This window comes from Echinops telfairi, unplaced genomic scaffold (assembly GCF_000313985.2).
Source record: "Echinops telfairi isolate 266 unplaced genomic scaffold, ASM31398v2 ScPeMD7_3533;HRSCAF=4204_0, whole genome shotgun sequence".
Lineage (NCBI taxonomy): Eukaryota > Metazoa > Chordata > Mammalia > Afrosoricida > Tenrecidae > Echinops > Echinops telfairi.
This window is the reverse complement of record NW_022107431.1, coordinates 98,993,210-99,011,635: the sequence shown is the minus strand read 5'-3', so window position 1 is coordinate 99,011,635 and position 18,426 is coordinate 98,993,210. Positions and strand designations below refer to the sequence as shown.

Genomic DNA, 18,426 nt, shown 5'->3' with positions numbered 1-18,426 from the left:
TATCACCACTCTCACCATTGGTCCTGAGGGGTTTATCTGTCCTGGATTCCCTGTGTTTCCAGTTCCTATCTGTACCAGTGTACATCCTCCGGTCCAGCCAGATTTGTAAGGTAGAATTGGGATCATGATAGTGTGGGGAGGAAGCATTTAGGAACTAGAGGAAAGTTGTATGTTTCATTGTTGCTACACTGCACCCTGACTGGCTTATCTCCTCCCCACAGCCCTTCTGCAATGAAAAGCCATCTTGAGAAAGTCCCTTTGCCTGGCAATTGATGCAGGGATAATACAACGGCCTTCCAGTTACCCAGGAAACATTGTCATGCATTTAAATGGCATCAAGCAGCAAACATGGAGATGTTAGCAAAGATAAATGTTACGAATTTCAAAATCCATTGTGGATTAAATACTTCAATTCATTGTGTTCTCTGTTTGGGGCCTACATGCTCATCTTAGACATATAGAACATGAACCCAGTGGCTTTGGTAAATGAGATACGAAAATGTAGCAATATTTGAATAAAATAGAAATGTAAATGATTTTTAAAAATGAAATATTGGTGAGAAATTTCTCAGATATTTTTTTTGCCTTAACACTTTGGAACCTATAGTAGTTTTTGCTTGTTTCATAATGGTTTTATAAATAATTGCCAGGTTATAAGATACTGGAAAATGTATGCATATACTTTTGGCCCCAGATTCTGTGGTTATTTGGGGTATATTCACTTACCTGTAATTGAGTCTTGGCTGCTAGCTGATGGTAATATGGGGACTGGGAATTCGTGAGGTCCCCCTTGAACCTTTCACTTGCCAGAGTGATGCTGAGCCCCACTTTCTGCTCCAGTGAATCCCCAAATACATTATCAAATTCAGTTTCTCTTCCCTGAGTTAGGAACAAAATGATGCCCATTATTACAAACCACAAGTAAATGGTTATAATATGCAATATTTATTGACATTGCTTCAAGAAGTAGACTATGATGGCTCCGGTGCCTTTTGATAAAGGTCCTCTTAACTTAGAAATGGTTCTGAATTTTCTTCAGAAATGAAGTATCACAGCTCCATTGAGCTACTTATCTACAGTCCTTGGGAACGTTGTCGTTTTATGACCATGTACTCTGTGGAGTCATACACAAACGCATTGCTGGTGCATCACGAAGACTGTCCCATCTCCTTGCCTTTACAATGCTCTTTAATGAGGATTGGGTTAGACAAAATAGCCTGTGAGTTTGGACACATTATTTAATTTAATCCATTTAAGAGAAAAGCCTGTAATAATTTAATGAGATGACTTATGCTTGGACTTCTTTTTGAAATTAGAGAGTTTGAAATCCCTTTCATAAGGAATGGCATCTTTAGGCCACCTGTGCAGTTACACATTGGGATGGCTGAGAATAGAAGCCCTGTTCTGAGGATCTCGATTTGCCTTGGATGAGAAAAGGTCACAGGGGGCCCTTCTCCTAGCCTTCTGATCTAGGACCCAGCAGGGCTGTCTCATTGGTCTGAATTCACATGGGCTATACAGACCCAGAACAAGCCTGGAGTTTGGGGCTTGGCAGATTCAGGTACTCAGATGATTCTGAGATCTGCATACTTTTTTTTAAATTCCATAAAAAATGGACTGAAATAATATTATGGTCTCTCATAGTGAAATTATTACCGAGGAAGCTGAAAGACAAGAATAAACAAAGGAAAATACAATGAAAGACAGAACTCAACTGTGGTAAAACCAAACTACCACCATTGAGTTGATTGTGACGCATAGCAATCTTTAGGATAAAATAGAACTGTTTCATTGGGTTTCTAAGACTATAAATCTTTATGGGAGAAGACAGCCTCATCTTTCTTCCACAGAGCAGCTGTGGGTTTGGACCACTGACATTGAAGTTAGCAGTCCAATATTCAGTGTACTGTGCTGGAAGCACTTATAACTGGGTGGTTCTCGATGGATTCCTCTTCTCCCTCATGTACGGGACAACAGAGCAGCCTCCAGCTTTGATTGTGTTCACAGAAGCTATGCAGTCATATACAATAGGCTACTGATACTTGCTTAGCAGTAACATTTTTGGTCATTTATTAAAAAATACACCTTGAACCTCAGTATGGGGCGTCCTCATACCCTTGTAAAAATGGGACAAGGAATAAGGAAGACTGAAGAAGCAGTCAGCCTTCTCATTGTCCTGTGGATTGGCTGGTGCATATAAACCTCTAACTTATGGTTAGCAGTCTACCACTTAGCATTGCTTAATGACTGAATTGTTCACTTGACACCTATCATATACACACCCAGAGTCTTTTTATATGCAAATCTTGCCACCCCACAAATAATCTTCTTGGATCACGTATGGCTCTCACTCTTCATTAAATGCCCAAAGCAGAAAGCAGAAAGGCTTTTATGCACAAAGCCCTCAGTAAAGACATGTGACTGAGGGTCACTTCTTGGTGTTATGAGAGGGCTTTGCAAAGATGAATTTGACTCCATGGTACTCAACTACAGCGACAAGGCTGATGACCAGCTTTCCAGGGATCCTCCACACTAAGACGGATTAGGCTGATGGGCCTGACGATCCACTCTGAGCATCAGGAAATGAAAACCCTGTGAATCGCAACCGTGGAATTCACAACAATTATGATGGTGGTGCAGTACCGGGCAGCATTTCATTCTGTTGTACTCAGGGTACCATAAAGTAGGGATTGACTTTCACTGCAGAATCACAATGACAATGATTCTGGGTTCATGGTAAGAGGTGAACAAACCTGGCAGTCAGCTCATCTTTAAAAAGTTCAGATGACAAAGTGGGTGAAGGGAGATGGTGGATAGTGTAATATATGACAAAATAATAATAACATAAATTATCAAGGGTTCATGGTGGGGAGCAGGGAGGGAGGGGAAAAATGAGGAGCTGATTTCAAGGGCTCAAGTAGACAGAAAATGTTTTGAGAATGATGATGGCAACAAATGTACAAATGTGCTGGACACAATGGATGTGTGTATGGCTTGTGATAAGAGTTGTATGAGCCCCTAATAAAATGATTTTAAAAAGTCCAGATAACATGTCTTAAACAATGTATGTGGTATATCTGATCTGTGAATTTCACATACAGCTGGTGAGACTGAGCTCCCTGCCATTCGACTGGTGTTGACTTGTACCTTGAAGAGAGGTTCAGCCCCAAACGGGAAAGGGATGGAGAAACAGTTTCACAGATACGGGGGCGAGGAGTGGGGGGTAGTAGATCTTGATGTAAGAATGGGAAGACCCTGATTCTGATTCCCAACTCCCCGGTCCACCCTTCCCACCTCAGGAAGCTGCTACCTCTCCTCCCGCTACCACAACTATGCATTCCTTTGCTTTTGCCCTGGGTGTCTGGACCAAAATTTTGAAATCTTTATCTTTCTTTCTAAAAAGAAAAAAATCTTTTTATACACCCTGCCCGAATCCTCGGAGGCCTGGGCTGCTAACTGCCAGGTCGGCAGTTAGAGACCAGCAGGTGCTCCTCTGGAGAAAGAGGAGGCTCTCGACTTCTGTTCACAAGGATAGTTTCAGAAACGCATAGGGCACTTCTACCCGGTCCTATAAAGTCACTATGAGCCAGAATTGACTCAAGGGGAGTGAGTTTAACCCTAATCCTGCTTCACTAGTATAATAGAGTATCAATTCCCAGTGTGATTAGAACCATAGGCAAAACACCGAATCAAATTTATGACCCTGGAGTTGATCAGGACTCATAGCGACCCCATAGGACTGAGCAGGGTTTATAAGCCTGTCCATCTTTCCTGAAGCAAGCATCTTTTGGTGAGTAGCTTAGGGCTTCACCACCATGACACCAAGGGCCTCATCGCAGGCATCGAGGTTAGGATTTCTACCACATATGTATTGGGGGGTACAATTCAATCATAACACTGTCCCTGGCTTTTAACATGGGCAACATATTTCATTTACTGTCCTTTAAAACTTCGACACAATTAGGATTTTGGTGAAAATTTACAGAGCAAATTGATTTTCCTTGAAAAAATTCATACGTATTTTGTTTCCTGACATTGAGTACAATCCTCCCAAATGGACTAGCCCTCTTCTGGGCTCCCTGTCCCCCTTGCCTATTCCCTAGTCCTTCCAGTCTCCTGAGCTTCAGGCCTAGGTGGGTCTTGACTCGTTGGCCTCGTGTGGTGGATTGCTCTATGGGTTTCAGATCTCCTGGTGACTGTTTACCTTATTAACCTATTTTGTGGCTAAAACTTGAGCCCCAGGGATGAGTTTAATTTCAGGCCTGAAAGGTAACTAAGTGGCATAGTCTCCCAGGTTCCATTAGTCTCTATTTGACCCATAGGTCTGGTCTATTTTATGATTTTGATTTCTGTTACACTTTTTTCTCCCATTCTATCCAGGACTTCCTACTGTGGTGATCCTGTTCAGAGACATAGAAAGGGGTATCCAGGCTCCATTTAGGTTTTCTGGTCTCAAGGCTGTGGACGATATTGTTCACGTGGCCCATTAGTCCATGTGTTTTTGATTTTTTTTGCTCTTCTTGGCTCTGGATGGGAGAGAACATTTGTTGCACCTCAAACGGTGGTGTAATAGTTTTAAGACAATAGAACCTACTCACCAAAGTAGGCTGCATAATATTGTTTTTGTGGATTATGTTATGCCCATTGGCCTTGATGTTTCTTGAGTCTATTGTCCTATAGATTCAAGTCTTTTTCAAATTGAATTCTATAATAATTTTCTTTTTCTGAAGTTTCTTTCCACTCAAAGTGACTAGCACTTCCTTTTGCCTTTGAACACCCCCCACCCCCATTTTGACACAATAGGCTTTTGACAATTTTGATACCCTATTGTTATTGACTTGCTGGCACATAACAAACAATCACATAACTGGCTCATGCCGAAAACAGTGAAGATACAATATCAACATGAGATTATACTTCAGTGGTGGAAGAACCTCATTGATGATTTGATTGGTTTATTGATTGAGTCACTCATTCATCCATCGATTCTAATGCTTGATGAGTACCTACTATATATAAAATTCTGTTAGATGTTGGGATGAAAGTGACCCCTGCCTTACAGGAGCTTATAATGTAGTTGCTTCTTGAAATTCTTTCCACTTTTGAATAACTTTTAATCTATCCCCCTCCGCCCACCTTCAGTCCCTGGGGAGAATGGAGAATAGTGACTAATGAGAGTACTAAGAATGCAACATTATAATTTTGCATGGCCAGTCCAGTCCCTCCCTTTTCTTGTTTGACTAACCTAAACTTGAGCTCTGTGAACTCTCCAAACCTCCTACCTCTGTAGGCATTTTGGTGTCCTTGAGAGTTTCATTAAGAATCTGGTTGAGGATTACACCATCAGGAGTGAGAGGCTCAGGTGAGGCACTGGCATCATCTGAAGAAATGAAAAAAATCACAGGTGCAAAAATGAGAATGGAAGAGCTTACATTACACTAAGGTCACTTGAAATTTTTTACATGTTAGGTTCATTCTGAATATACTTATTTAAGGTGACAAACACAATATTTTTGAGAAAAATACTGCATACACTGTACTTTTGATCTTAGTTAAATTCTTTGATCTTACTCTCCAGGACCTAAATTTGGTGCTTCACTAGATGTATATGGTTAAGTCATTTTGCCCAATACAATTTGATTAACTTTTCTTTTATGGACCATAACGATGCACAAACAGACACCTTGAATTTGTTCCTGCAACAGACCTGAGCCTAGTGCACCAAGACTTGAAAGCAACATCCTGGCAGGAAGCAGTGAGCCAACAGAGAGGTATGCATGGTGGGCCCCAATCCAAGCTCTGTGGGCCCTGTCCCCAGAAGAATGCACTACAAAGGACAGCACTGAAGATTCAGCTTGTGGAGAGGGGTGTGTCTGCTCAGAACACATGGGAGCAAACTGAGAGGGAAGGAGAGAGTGAGAGAATGTGGAACGCTTCCTGTCCCACCAAACCCTGAAGACAGTATTCTTGCTCAGAGCAGCCCATGCACAGGAAGGACCATAGAGTCGACCCCACCACGAGACACAGGGTCCCCTCATTGACCTACAGCACTATGGGGAACAACACTGGAGACACAGTGTGGGAATTGTGCTCTGTCTTACACGCCACCCCACAGCCCCCCACCCAAGGGTGAAACACAAAGGGAGTGCAACAGAACAGCAAGGGGAGCAAAGCAATACAGTGCCCAAAGCATCCCAAAAATATACTTCAGGGGCAGGGCTTGGCATCTCATCAGATTTGATCAGAAAGCATGTATAAAGGTCAACAGATAGAGCTGGAACTATTTATAGGCTTTAAAAAATTTTAATGTCTCTCTATATAAGATATGCAGGATAAATAATCCCAAGGAGAAAACAATGGGACCAACAGTTCCAGGGGGACATGGGAGAGAGTGAGGTGGGGGAAAGGTAGGAGGGAGCCAACAAATCTAGGAACAAGGAAACAACAAGTGATCTAAAATCGATGGAGAGGAGGCTGCAGAATGCCTGGTCAGGTTTGATCAAGTGCATAGAATTACTGAAAGCCGAATGAAGGTTGAACATGATAGTGGGACAAGAGAAAAGTAAAAGTAAATAGAGGAAAGAACAAGGAGGCAAAGGACATTTATAGAGTTCTAAATGCAGCATGTATATATGCAAATATATTTATATATAAAGATAGGGAAATAGATCTATGTACATATACTTATATGTTAAGTATTAAGGTAGCAGGCAGACATTGGGCCTCCACTCAAGTACTCCCTCAATGCAAAAACACTTTGTTCTAATAACCTGGTATTTTGTGATGCTCACCTTCCCAACATGATTGCTGAAGACAAAATGGGTACATAAGCAAATGTGGTGAAGAAAGCTGATGGTGACCGACAATTAAAAGATATAGCATCTGGGGTCTTAAAATCTTGAAGATCAACAAGTGGCCAAGTAGCTGGGAAGCAACAAAGCCCACATGGAAGAAGCACATCAAGTCATGTGACCACGAGGTGTCCAAAGGATCAGTATCAGACATCAGGCATCAGGCATATGAAGACTCAAAACAAACAATAATATCAATGGGAACGAGGAGTGGTGGGGGAGCAGAGTGGAGACCCAAAGCTCATATGTAGAGAAGGGTCATGAGGAAAGAACATGCCAGCCAGGGTGCAGTATAGCACCGACAAAACATACTACATTCCTCTAGTCTAGTTCTTTTTATTTATTCATTTTATTATTAATTTTTTAGTCTAGTTCTTTAACTTCCTCTCTCCCACTATCATGATCCAGTTCTACCTTACAAATCCAGCTAGATCAGAGCATGTACACTGGTACAGATAAGAGCTCTGGATCCATGGAATCCAGGACAGATAAACCATTCAGGAACAACAATGGGAGTAGCGATACCATGAGGGTAGGGGGAATGTGTGGGGAGAGAGGGGGAACCGATCACAGTGATCAGTGTATCAACCTCCCTGCTCCCCAGGGTGATGAACAACAGAAACATGGGTGAAATTATAATAATTTATAATTTATCAAGAGTTTATGAGGGAGGGAGGGTGAGGAGGGAGGAAAAAAATGAGGAGCTGATACTAAGGGCTCAAGTAGAAAGAAAACGTTTTAAATGATGATGGCAACATAAGTACAAATGTGCTTGACACAATGGATATTATGGATTTTTATAAGAGCTGTAAGAGCCCCAGTAAAAAATTAAAAAAAATACTACCTGCATCTTTGCAATTTAGATTGCTTTAGCAATTATTGAGGTATTAAATTATTTTATTTTTGTACTAGTGAAGTTTTATTGACATATCTTACATAATCCTCTATATCCATTCACATACAATTTTGTTGTTCAGTCCCCTTGAGAGGAGTTATACAATCATCGATGCTGTCGGTCCCCCTCTACCCCGACCCCCCCAGCTCTTCCTATACCCTCAGGGAAACTTTACTCCTATTGCTGTTTCTGAAGGGTTATTTATCTTGACATTTATGTACCGAACAATCTTACATATACAAATGAGCATGCATGAATCTAACATGATGAAATATTGAGGAACTAGAAGATATTTATTTGGTTCATCAGTCCTATCCCACGCCCTGGATTTATCGTCTGTTTGTGTGCTCTTTCTGAGAGGGATTGTCCATTTACTTTACAGATGAGCTTTGGGTCCCTATTGCACCCATGTCCCTTCACATTGAGATGGTTTTGTGTTTTTGAGCGTCTGATATCTCTTCCCGTCCACACCTCATGATCACACAGGTTGGTGTGCTTCTTCCATGCGGAGTTTGTTGCTTACCTGTTAGAAGGATTCTTGCTGAATTATAAGCCTTTAAGATCTCAGAAGCTATACCTTTTGGTAGCTGGGCACCATCAGCTTTCCTCACCATATTTGCTTATACACCCATTTTGTCTTCAGTAATTGTGTCAGGAAGATGGATATCATACAATGCCACATTGTTAGAACAAACTGTTCTTGTACTGAGGCAAGAATTTGGTAGAAGGCCAAAGTTCATCTGCTTCCTTATTACATACACACACACACATACACAAATATATTTATATACACATGTACATAATATATATTTTCTTCTATCCAACAGTTATGTTTACCCATCATTCCTATTTCAATAATTCCTCTCAGATACAATTTAATTGATCAAAGATGTTGAGAGAAGCCACACACTCTTTGCCATTATAGAACACTTACTATTCTCTTGTACCCCTCGTTGTTGGCTCCCCACTCCCCAGCATTTAAAATTTTAATCATAAAATTCAAGAGCTGACACCCTCCCGGTATGATCCCTGAAGACAAAATGGGTGCACAAGCAAATGTGGTGAAGAAAGCTGATAGTGCCTGGCTATCAAAGGATATAGCATCTGAATTCTTAAAGGCTTGAAGTTAAACAAGCGGCCATTTAGCTCAGAAGCAACAAGCTCACATGGAAGAAGCACACCAAAAAAAAAAAAAAGCGCACCAGCCTCTACGACTGTGAGGTGTCTTTGGGATCAGGTAACAGGCATCAGAAGACTTAAAACATAGAAACAAACAAAACATATTGTTGAGAACGAGGGAGGTTGGAGCAGAGACCCAAAACTCAACTGTAGACAATAGGACATCTCACAGAACGGTTGCAAAGAAGGGATGAGTCAAACAGGATGAAGTATAGCAATGATGTAACACACAATATTCCTCTGGTTCCACTATCAAGACCCCAATCCTGTCTTTCACTGTGGCCTGAGCCGGAGCATGTCCACACGTGCAGATAGAGCACAGGACACACAGAATCCAGGCCAGATAAACTCCTCAGGAACAGAAATGGGAGTAGGGATACCAGGAGGGTAGCGGGAAGGTGGGGAGAGTAGGGGGGAAGAAACTTAGGGGGAAGGGATAGAGCAGTCACTTAAGATATGAAAATAATAATACTTTATAATTAATCAAGGGGTCACGAGGTGGAAGGCAGGGTAAAAAAAGAAGCTGTTTCCAAGGGCTCAAATAGAAAGTAAATGTTTAGAAAATTATGATGGCAACATATGTATAACTATGCCTGATACAATTAACGTATGGATTGTTATAAGAGCTGTAAGAACCCCCCAACAAGAAGATCTTAAAAGATAATTCAAGAGCTGAGAGATTATGGAGAGGCTATCAATTCTACCCCTTTTAGACTATTCCAGATACTCATATATGACAACTGTTTTGATATTTAAAGATCTCTATAAAAAGAAGTCTATCCTGTATCCAAGTAAAGAAACAAGCATCATTGTAATAAAACTTCATTTATATTTATATTTTTATTTATTTTAAAAATACTTTTGGGGGGCTCTTAGATCTCATTTATATTTTTAAACAAATTATTATTTAATAAAATGGTCATGCAAAAATGTTATATCTAATTGGTATTTATTTAGCCAGATTTTTTTTCACATTTCTACATTAGTTGGGCCCAAACAGAATCTATTAATTTATTTAGTAGATTAAAATAAACATTTTCCTGCTTTAAAATGCAGAATATAACAAAACGAATCTGCCCTACAGGGTTGTGATGTGTTGGTATCTCCTGGATGGCAGTGAGTGAGTGAGTGCTTCCGAAGAAGCATGTGGCGCTGCTGTGAGGGGTTTTGCAGTAGTGGTACTGGGGCCGGACTTGTGCATCCCAGTGAATGTTTTCAGGAATATGCATTAGAATCATTTTTGGAGAGTAGGTGGTTTTTTTTGTTTGTTTTTTGTAAACATACTCAGTGGCACACCAGAATCTCAAAGGATATGATCTCTGGCGTTTCCTCTCAGAGCTTTAGTTGAACATCCTATTGTAGGCAATTGGGATGGATGTGTTCTGTACCCTAAATTTTACTGGACTCTCAGGGCTGCTAGCTGCAAGGTCAGCAGGGCAAAACCACAGGCTGCTCCTCAGGAGAAAGATGAGGCTGTTTACTTCTGTAAAGGATTTAGAATCTTGGAAACCCTGAGGGCAGTTGTACTCTGTCCTCTGGGGTCTATGAGTCAGACTTGACTTCATTGATGGTAATGAGTTTGATTTTTGGTATATAGGCAATTTAATGTTTTATGGATAAACTGTTAATATTACATTTTTTGTTAAGTTAAAAAATGTGATTAGCTAGTATACTAAACAAAGTTTTCAGGTTTTTTTATGTTAATATTACAATTTAACTCAGTACTCAAAAGAGGCATGGAGAGAAGTGAATACACTGAAGAAGTTGTCAAGAAGGAGACAGGAGAACTTAGTTACAGGTAAAGATCCACTTAGTTCTCATTCATTTTGCAGGCCAGGATCAAATCCCTCTTCCTGAAGTACAACTCTGATTAAGACACTCCCTGCTTGAACTGTTGTTCATTTCCCTCATTGGCCTTCCAAATAAAGGTCTTTAGCACTGGATACATCTTCTATAAAAAGCGAAAGTTCTTTAAAAATCTTTAAAACCTTAAAAAGCAAAGATGTCACTGTAGTGGCTAAGGTGCATCGCACCCAAGTCATGGTGTTTTCTTTCTTTCTCTGTTCAACCAATAATTGGATTTTTATTGAGGTTCCTTGTATTTTCTTTTTTCATTGTTTTTTCTTCCATTACGTTGTCATGAAAGGAGAAATGATCATTATTAAAGCTATTTAAAAACCTGGTTATAAGAACCATTGTTAGACACGCTAGCCTAATCTTCTACTACAATTAGCCCCTCTTTGACAATTTCTGATTCCTCTTGCATATCTAAAGTGATCAGTACCTTTTTCCTACCCAAACCCAATCTTGGGAAAAGATCCGACAAATTCAGTTACAGTAAATATCTGACTTCATTTCCATACATTTGTATTTTAAGCATTAAAGGCTTGGATGGAATATATGGAAACTTGAATTTTAAAATTGCAAACTTCTGTATTCCATCGTACATATAAAAACCTCAATAATTACATTAGAAGGGACTCTAGGAGTGAAGAGGTGCGTGAGGAACGTGAGAAGGGAGTTTTTCAAGGACAGACTTGAGGGTGGCCCTGACTGTACTGCTCAGGACAGTTTCCCACTCCTTTGTTGTAAGTCGCCGAGCAGTCTTACATGCTTACATGCTTCCGTTAGAATCATGCAGCTCTTTTTGCTGCTGCATTTTGGGAATAGCAAAGTTGAAGAAGTAATTGTGCATGGATGGAAATCTCAGGTGTTATTGGAACATTGGTGGAAATTCTGAAACATTTATTACGGGAACGCAAAGATTGAATGATGCTATTGTACTACATTTACTATATCACATTATTTGCTAACCTGTCCCACAAAATTTCTGTGAAGAACAGGAAATGGTTTGTGTAGAAGAATTAACTTTCATTTTTACCAAATTACCTTACTAGATTTAAATTTATTACAGATATTTTCATTAGCTGAAAGATATTAGCTTTTGTTTTCTAAAATAGAAATATAAATTTAAATTCTCTCATTAATGTTGATTGTTTTCCAATCCTTAAATGGATTTAGTTGAAGCATCTTTCTTTGTAATTTCCTACTGTAGATAATACTTTTTAGAATCAGATTTAATATTCTGTCAGTGGTAAACTTTTAACTGACTATGACTTATTTATTGTCAAAGAATGTGTTTTGCCATGAAGGTTTTGTTCATGAAAACTGGACTAGGCCGATTTTATTATTAGTGAAAAGTCAATTTAGGAAAAAAAATCAGATGCGCTTAGGAGAGATATTAAAAATAGCCACACCTGCTTTCTCTGAAGGTTGGTGGTAAATAAAGAAAAAGGAAAATAATATCATTTGTTTAAAAAATTTCCACTTTCTGTTTCTAGATTTTAAGTAATCATAACTTTATTTCTTATAGTATTATTTACCTACTTAAGAATCAAATTAAAAATTGTGGAACATACTGCTCCAAATGATTAATAGTTTATCTTATACATTTTAAGTATTTTTATAATTTTATGGGGAAAAAGCAAGACTACAAGAGAAAAATGTGGACAAGAGAAATTTCAAGCACTGAGTGAAAATGAGCCAAAACAACAACAAGAACAATACATTTTCTTTCCTCTTTGGCAAACATTAAATCACAGAGTAGCATTCAATATTGGCCAGAGTGCCATGTGGCAGGTTTTTGTCTTTATGAGTGGTGAGCTAATTAAATTATAGTTTTTGGAAAATAAATCTGGCAATCTGTATTAAGAGTCTTAAAAATTAATACTATGATTTCAGAATCTATTTTGAAAAAGATCTCTAACAGTGATTTGAAAAAGATTTATATTTAAATCTGTTGATTAAAGCTTTCTTTGTAATGTATAAAATCTTTAATAACTATGAAATGGTTAAACTGGCAATATTTACATTGAATGTTCGAAGCTATTGATTATTTGAAGATGTTTTAATACAGGTATACAATAATCTTTATGTTAAGTGGAAACTTCATGTCAAAGCTTCCATTTTGATATAGTACAAATCAGAGTGATGAATTCTTTTTTTTTTTTTAACCATGTTATTGGGGACTCGTACAACTCTTATCACAATCCCTACATACATCCATTGTGTCAAGCCCATTTGTTGCCATCATCATTCTCAAAACATTTGCTTTCTACTTGAGCCCTTTGCATTAGCTACTCATTTTTCCCCCTCCCTCCCAGTGCCCCCCTCCCTAATGAACCCTTGATAATTTATAAATTATTATTATTTTGTCATATCTTACACTGCCCGACGTCTCCCTTCACCCACTTTTCTGTTGTTCGTCCCCCAGGGAGGAGGTTATATGTAGATCCCTGTAATTGGTTCCCCCTTTCCAACCCACCCTCCCTCCACCCTCCTCCCGAACTCTCACCACTGGTCCTGAAGGGATCATCTGTCCTGGATTCCCTGTGTTTCCAGTTCCTATCTGTACCAATGTACATCCTCTGGTCTAGCAAATTTGTAAGGTAGACTTGGGATCATGATAGTGTGGTGGGAGTGAGGAAGCATTTAAGAACTAGAGGAAAGTTGTATGTTTCATCGTTGCTACACTGCACTCTGTCTTGTATCCTCTGCGTGACCCTTCTGTAAGAGCGTGTCCAGTTGCCTGCAGATGGGCTTTGGGTCTCCACTCTGCACTCACCCTCATTTACAATGATGTGATTTTTTGTTCTTAGATGCCTGATACCGGATCCCTTCAACACCTCATGGTCTCACAGGCTGGTGTGCTTCTTCCATGTGGGCTTTATTGCTTCTGAGCTAGATGACCGCTTGTTTATCTTCAAGCCTTTAAGACCCCAGTGTCAGGGGAAGCCAGCCACTAACATTTCATTACGGGTCTGGTAGGCGCAATTATACAGCAGTAATAAGTAAAGATTATAGTAAAGTCATAGAGAGCACAAGAGATAGAAGAGAAATATAGAACTAAATCAAGTCAGACACATTTCATGGTAGCATGCTCACCTCAGCCCCCCTTGGTGTTCCACGTGGAGAGAGGGGGAAGGGAAGGAGGGCAAAGGGAACAGGGGATTGAGCATGGGAGAGAAGAGGGGGAGCCAAGCAAGTGAGGGAGCAAGAGAGCTCTCTATTGCTAACCCAGGCCTATATACCTTTGGGGCGTGCAAGCCCACTAATTACAGGTAAAGACACACATCACAGGAAGGGGTTGCACTATAGGTTATACAGTAGTGGAAGAGGGTGGTCTAGGGGCATACATGCAATTGCCTGCAGGGAGGATGTCTGTGAGCATCTGACCTTCCTCCACACCCCAGATGCTTTATCTTTTGATAGCTGGGCATCATCAGCTTTCTTCACCTCATTTGCTTATGCACACATTTGTCTTCAGTGATCATATCAGGAAGGTGGGCACCCACTGATACGATTTTTTGCTCTTTGATGCCTGATACCTGATCCCTTTTATACCTCATGGTCACACAGGCTGGTGTGCTTCTTCCATGTGGGCTTTGATGCTTCCGAGCTAGATGGCTGCTTATTTATCTTTAAACCTTTAAGACCCCAGACACTGTATCTTTTGATACCTGGGCATCATCAGCTTTCCTCACCCAGAGTGATGAATTCTTAGGTGAAGGCTAGAGAGGCCAAAACACCAGCTTTAAACGTGAATATGCCTGGATGGAGGAACCATAGCAGCACATTTTGATGTTTTTGTTTTAATGAAATTTCTATGACTCTGTAACAGTACTTTTTGATTTACCTTTGTGTCAAAATAGAAGAAAGACTAAAGAAATAGGCAGAAATGTTGGTAATGGTTGCTTCCAGTTGTAGAATAACGAGGGAGTTTGTTTTACCTTTAGAATTCTTTTCTACAATTTTCAAGTTTTACAGTGAGTACCAATTATTTTATGAGGTCAGAAATACAACTTAGCTTGTGATATTATATTTAAATTGTGAATTTTAATAGAGATTTCTTAGTAAATGATGTGCGTTCATAATTATTTGGAAAAGATCCAGAAGCGGACTAATTGAAGAGATCTAAGATTACCTGTTGAAAGTACAGGGATCTCACCAGGACTTTCCAATGTTTCCACTGTTATTATTTCATCTTTTCTATCAATGAAATATAAAAAGAAGGGATGATGAGAAACAAACCTATGACAATAGGAGAAACACACTTAAAATTTCCTCTACTGAATAGAGATAAAGCATATAAAAACCCTTTTAGCTATGTTTTTTAATTATAGTGGTGATTTTCAAGTATATTCTTGTCAAAGAAGGATCCAACAAGTGACACAGAAAGAGGTCCCAGCTGAGTTCAGGGATTTCCACAAGCATCTAGGCTTTGTGCAGCTCCGGACTGCACATGGTAGAAGGGACCGTTGGGCTTTGTGCAGCTCCGGATTGCACATGGTAGAAGGGACCGCTGGGCTTTGCGGGTTGGTGTTTTAGGGTTTCGTTGCACTTTTGGCATCCTTGCCAAAGTAAAGATGAATTGATGTTATATTCTATGACAATTCATGAAGGGTCTTCAAAAAGGGAAAAATCCTATTCTCTTTTAATTCCATTACTCCAAGAACTTTTTGAAGATTTGTATAGTTTCACTGAAATCTCAGGCCCTTGATCCTGTAAATCCAGAGAGTCATTAAGTAACTTTAAGTAACATTAAGTAATTTTGTGGTTAAGGCAGTGAGAGAGAAGTAGTATTTTTCTGGCAATATAGGTATATGGAACTCTTTCTGCACACAATATTGTTTATTTTGTTTGCCTCCATTGGGGACCAGTCAGAAAGTTTGGGGAAAGGTTTTCAGTGCCATGGAGAGGCAATCTGGAAGATATTCTGGGGAGTAGATCTAAAGCCATTGTTATGGAGCTGACTCCATATATTGGTCAATTCTGGTCTGATTTATTTAGAAAGTAATCACGGTAGGGATAGCTGTTGAAATTTCAATATTGTAACAGTTAACTATGATATTTGATCATGTTGTTTCACGATGAGAGTCTTGGGAATGGCTAAATTCCATGTTGTTGCCTCATCATCTAGATCAGCCTTAAACTGTGGTGGCTAATGACATCAACCAGAAAGACTGTCAACTGAAAGTACAGACAACCATCTTGGTGCACAAGGACACATATAAACTGAGACTCAATGGTGAAATGTGGAATCATCTCTTCTTGTTTTCTTGCTGCCATTATGAGCTTTTGAGTTAGAGCTGATGCCTGGGGACATTATGTACTCACCCCCAAATATTGCCTGATCCTGTGCTATCTTTGAGAACCTAGGCATGTTTTGAGTCCATTTGCCAGTATTATACTATGTGATTAACAAAGAATTCTACAGGTAATAGGCAAACTATCATTATATTAATCATATCATTTATAACTTAAGCATCTTTCTTTCTTTTACACGATGAACCTTTTTTTTTCTAATACGAGTTCCTTTCCTCCATCATTAAGTTAGCCTCCTCTTTCACCTCCTGGGGGAAAGAAAATGACCAAGAAGGGTAGTTATTAAAGCATTAGGTATTGCATTAGTTTCTGCCCACTTGGTGTAGGATTCATGCTGGACACTGTCTCCATATAATTTGCTATTAAGTGTGCCCCTGTCACAGGACAGGTGATATACACCATCAATTACAGCAGAGCTCCAATTGAAGAAGCGAAGTCCCTCAGCCATTCCTTTGTCTTTTATTTTAAAGTCATTTCAAATTGGCAGAGTCATGAGCTAGTCAGCGGAGAAAAATTTCTCTCTTGGCTTCTTGGAAAAGTCCCAAGTTTCCAAGTAAGTTTTTTTTTTTCTTAACAACCTGCTAATTGTAGCTGATGTCAAATATCTTTTGCGCCTTTCTTTCTTCCTGCAATGCTGGCAGGTATGGAAGTGGGTGGAATGATTCCATTTCTTTCACTTTCTGGTCAGGACAATTTCTTCTAGTAACTTTTAATGTTTCTCTATTTTGTCTTGCTCTACACTGTTGAGTTTTTGATTTATGGATGGCCTGTACTTTAAAAAAAAATAGAATTCTTGATAGTGTTTTATAATAAATAATTATCCTATATTTAAATCAGAGGACTCAATATCTTGGTATATTATGAACAAGGGAAAATATTTTAGTCCTAACATTTTCAAAAGTCACATATGTGTTCCTGGTGGTAACTTGTAAAAAGGTGTAAGAAAGTGTTTGGATAGACAGAGTCAATTAATAAAATACATGAGGACGTTGTTGAGTCTTGTGTAACCAGTGGGGAAGTATCAAACAACCCCTGCCATTGAGGATTTACACTTTCTTAGGCCAACACAGTAGAGCAAGGGCGTGTTGAATAAAATGTAAGTTTCCAATATGTTTTAACGTTCAAAGCATGGGGAGGTTGGGTTAAACCTGGAGCGTGACTGAAGAATAGGATTTTTGAAGGTTTCCTGGAGAAGTCAGGTTATTTGAGCCAGTGGGGAAGTCTTGCTATCAGAAGCTCTGTGTAGTGAGGAAGTTCAGTGGTAATAGTAGTGGAGTCATTGGTAATGGGAGACCAAGTTGGATAGCCAGAAGATGATGGGGGCCTTGGTTAATTAGTTTGACCTGGTGGGTTATGTGTTGGACCACTAACCACAAAGTCAGAAGTTCAAAACCACCAGCTGCTCCACAAGTGAAATATGAGGCTTTCTACTAAAGAGTTACAGTCTTGGAAACTCACAGGGGGAGTTCTGCCCCACCGAGTAGGGTTGCTATGAGTGATAATATGCTATGGCAAGGAATGAGAGGGAGCATTAGTCAAGGCAGAAAACATATGGCTCCCTCATAATGATTTGAGCCAAGTTTAATGAAGGGACTAGTTACTAGATTTCAGGGAGAATAGAAGGGCAATCACAAGGCAGAGTAGTACCTCAAGTGTTAAAGTGACTCCTAAGGGGAAACCAATAGGAGGGTGGAGTAGGTGTCATGACCTGGACATAGAGCTGCATGATGAAAGGGCCACCTGACAGGATCTGAGCTTAAGTGGAAGGAAACGATTAGCTTTGGAAAAGTTTTTGAGCAGAAAACCGAAACCAAACCAGTTGGGACTGAGTCCTTTTGGGGCACATGACTGTGTGGGAGAACAGCCCTGTGCTCTAGAGGGCTTTCAATGGCTGAGTTTGGAAAGTAGATTGCTAGCCCTTTCTCCCAAGGGGTTTCTGGGTGGCTCAAATCCGCAATGTATTCGTCATTTGTATCACCCAGGGACAACTCTTGGGGAGAAAGGAATGATACTTCGTTCCTTTCAAACTGCCTTCATCCTCTTCCTCCCTCTACTCTCTACTCCCTCCTGGCTGGCTCAAACCAGAGGTCAGAGGACAAGGGAAGCCAGCGTTGCCATCCATCCTTCCAGTCAGCTCCTGCGGCCCAGAGCAGGCGAGCAGCGCGAGGGAGTGACAGTGCAGAAGGGCAACGGGCAGCTGTGGAAAACCGTGACAGTGCAGAAGGGCAACGGGCAGCTGTGGGAATCTTTGGAAAACCGTGACAATGCAGAAGGGCAACCGGCAGATGTGGGAATCTTTGGAAAACCGTGACACTGCAGAAGGGCAACGGGCAGATG

At 40.0% G+C, this 18,426-nt stretch overlaps 1 protein-coding gene across 1 annotated transcript in view; it reads right to left on the bottom strand.

Annotated features, from left to right (window-relative positions):
- IMPG1 (interphotoreceptor matrix proteoglycan 1) overlaps positions 1-18,426 on the bottom strand; it is a 167,280-nt gene that overhangs the window by 104,467 nt on the left and 44,387 nt on the right. Inside the window, exons 5-7 of the mRNA XM_045294325.1 lie at positions 14,909-14,973; positions 5,283-5,380; positions 727-879 (exon numbers count right to left, since the gene is read on the bottom strand). Coding sequence (XP_045150260.1) covers positions 727-879; positions 5,283-5,380; positions 14,909-14,973 — 316 coding nt within the window. The remainder of the gene's footprint in view (positions 1-726; positions 880-5,282; positions 5,381-14,908; positions 14,974-18,426) is intronic.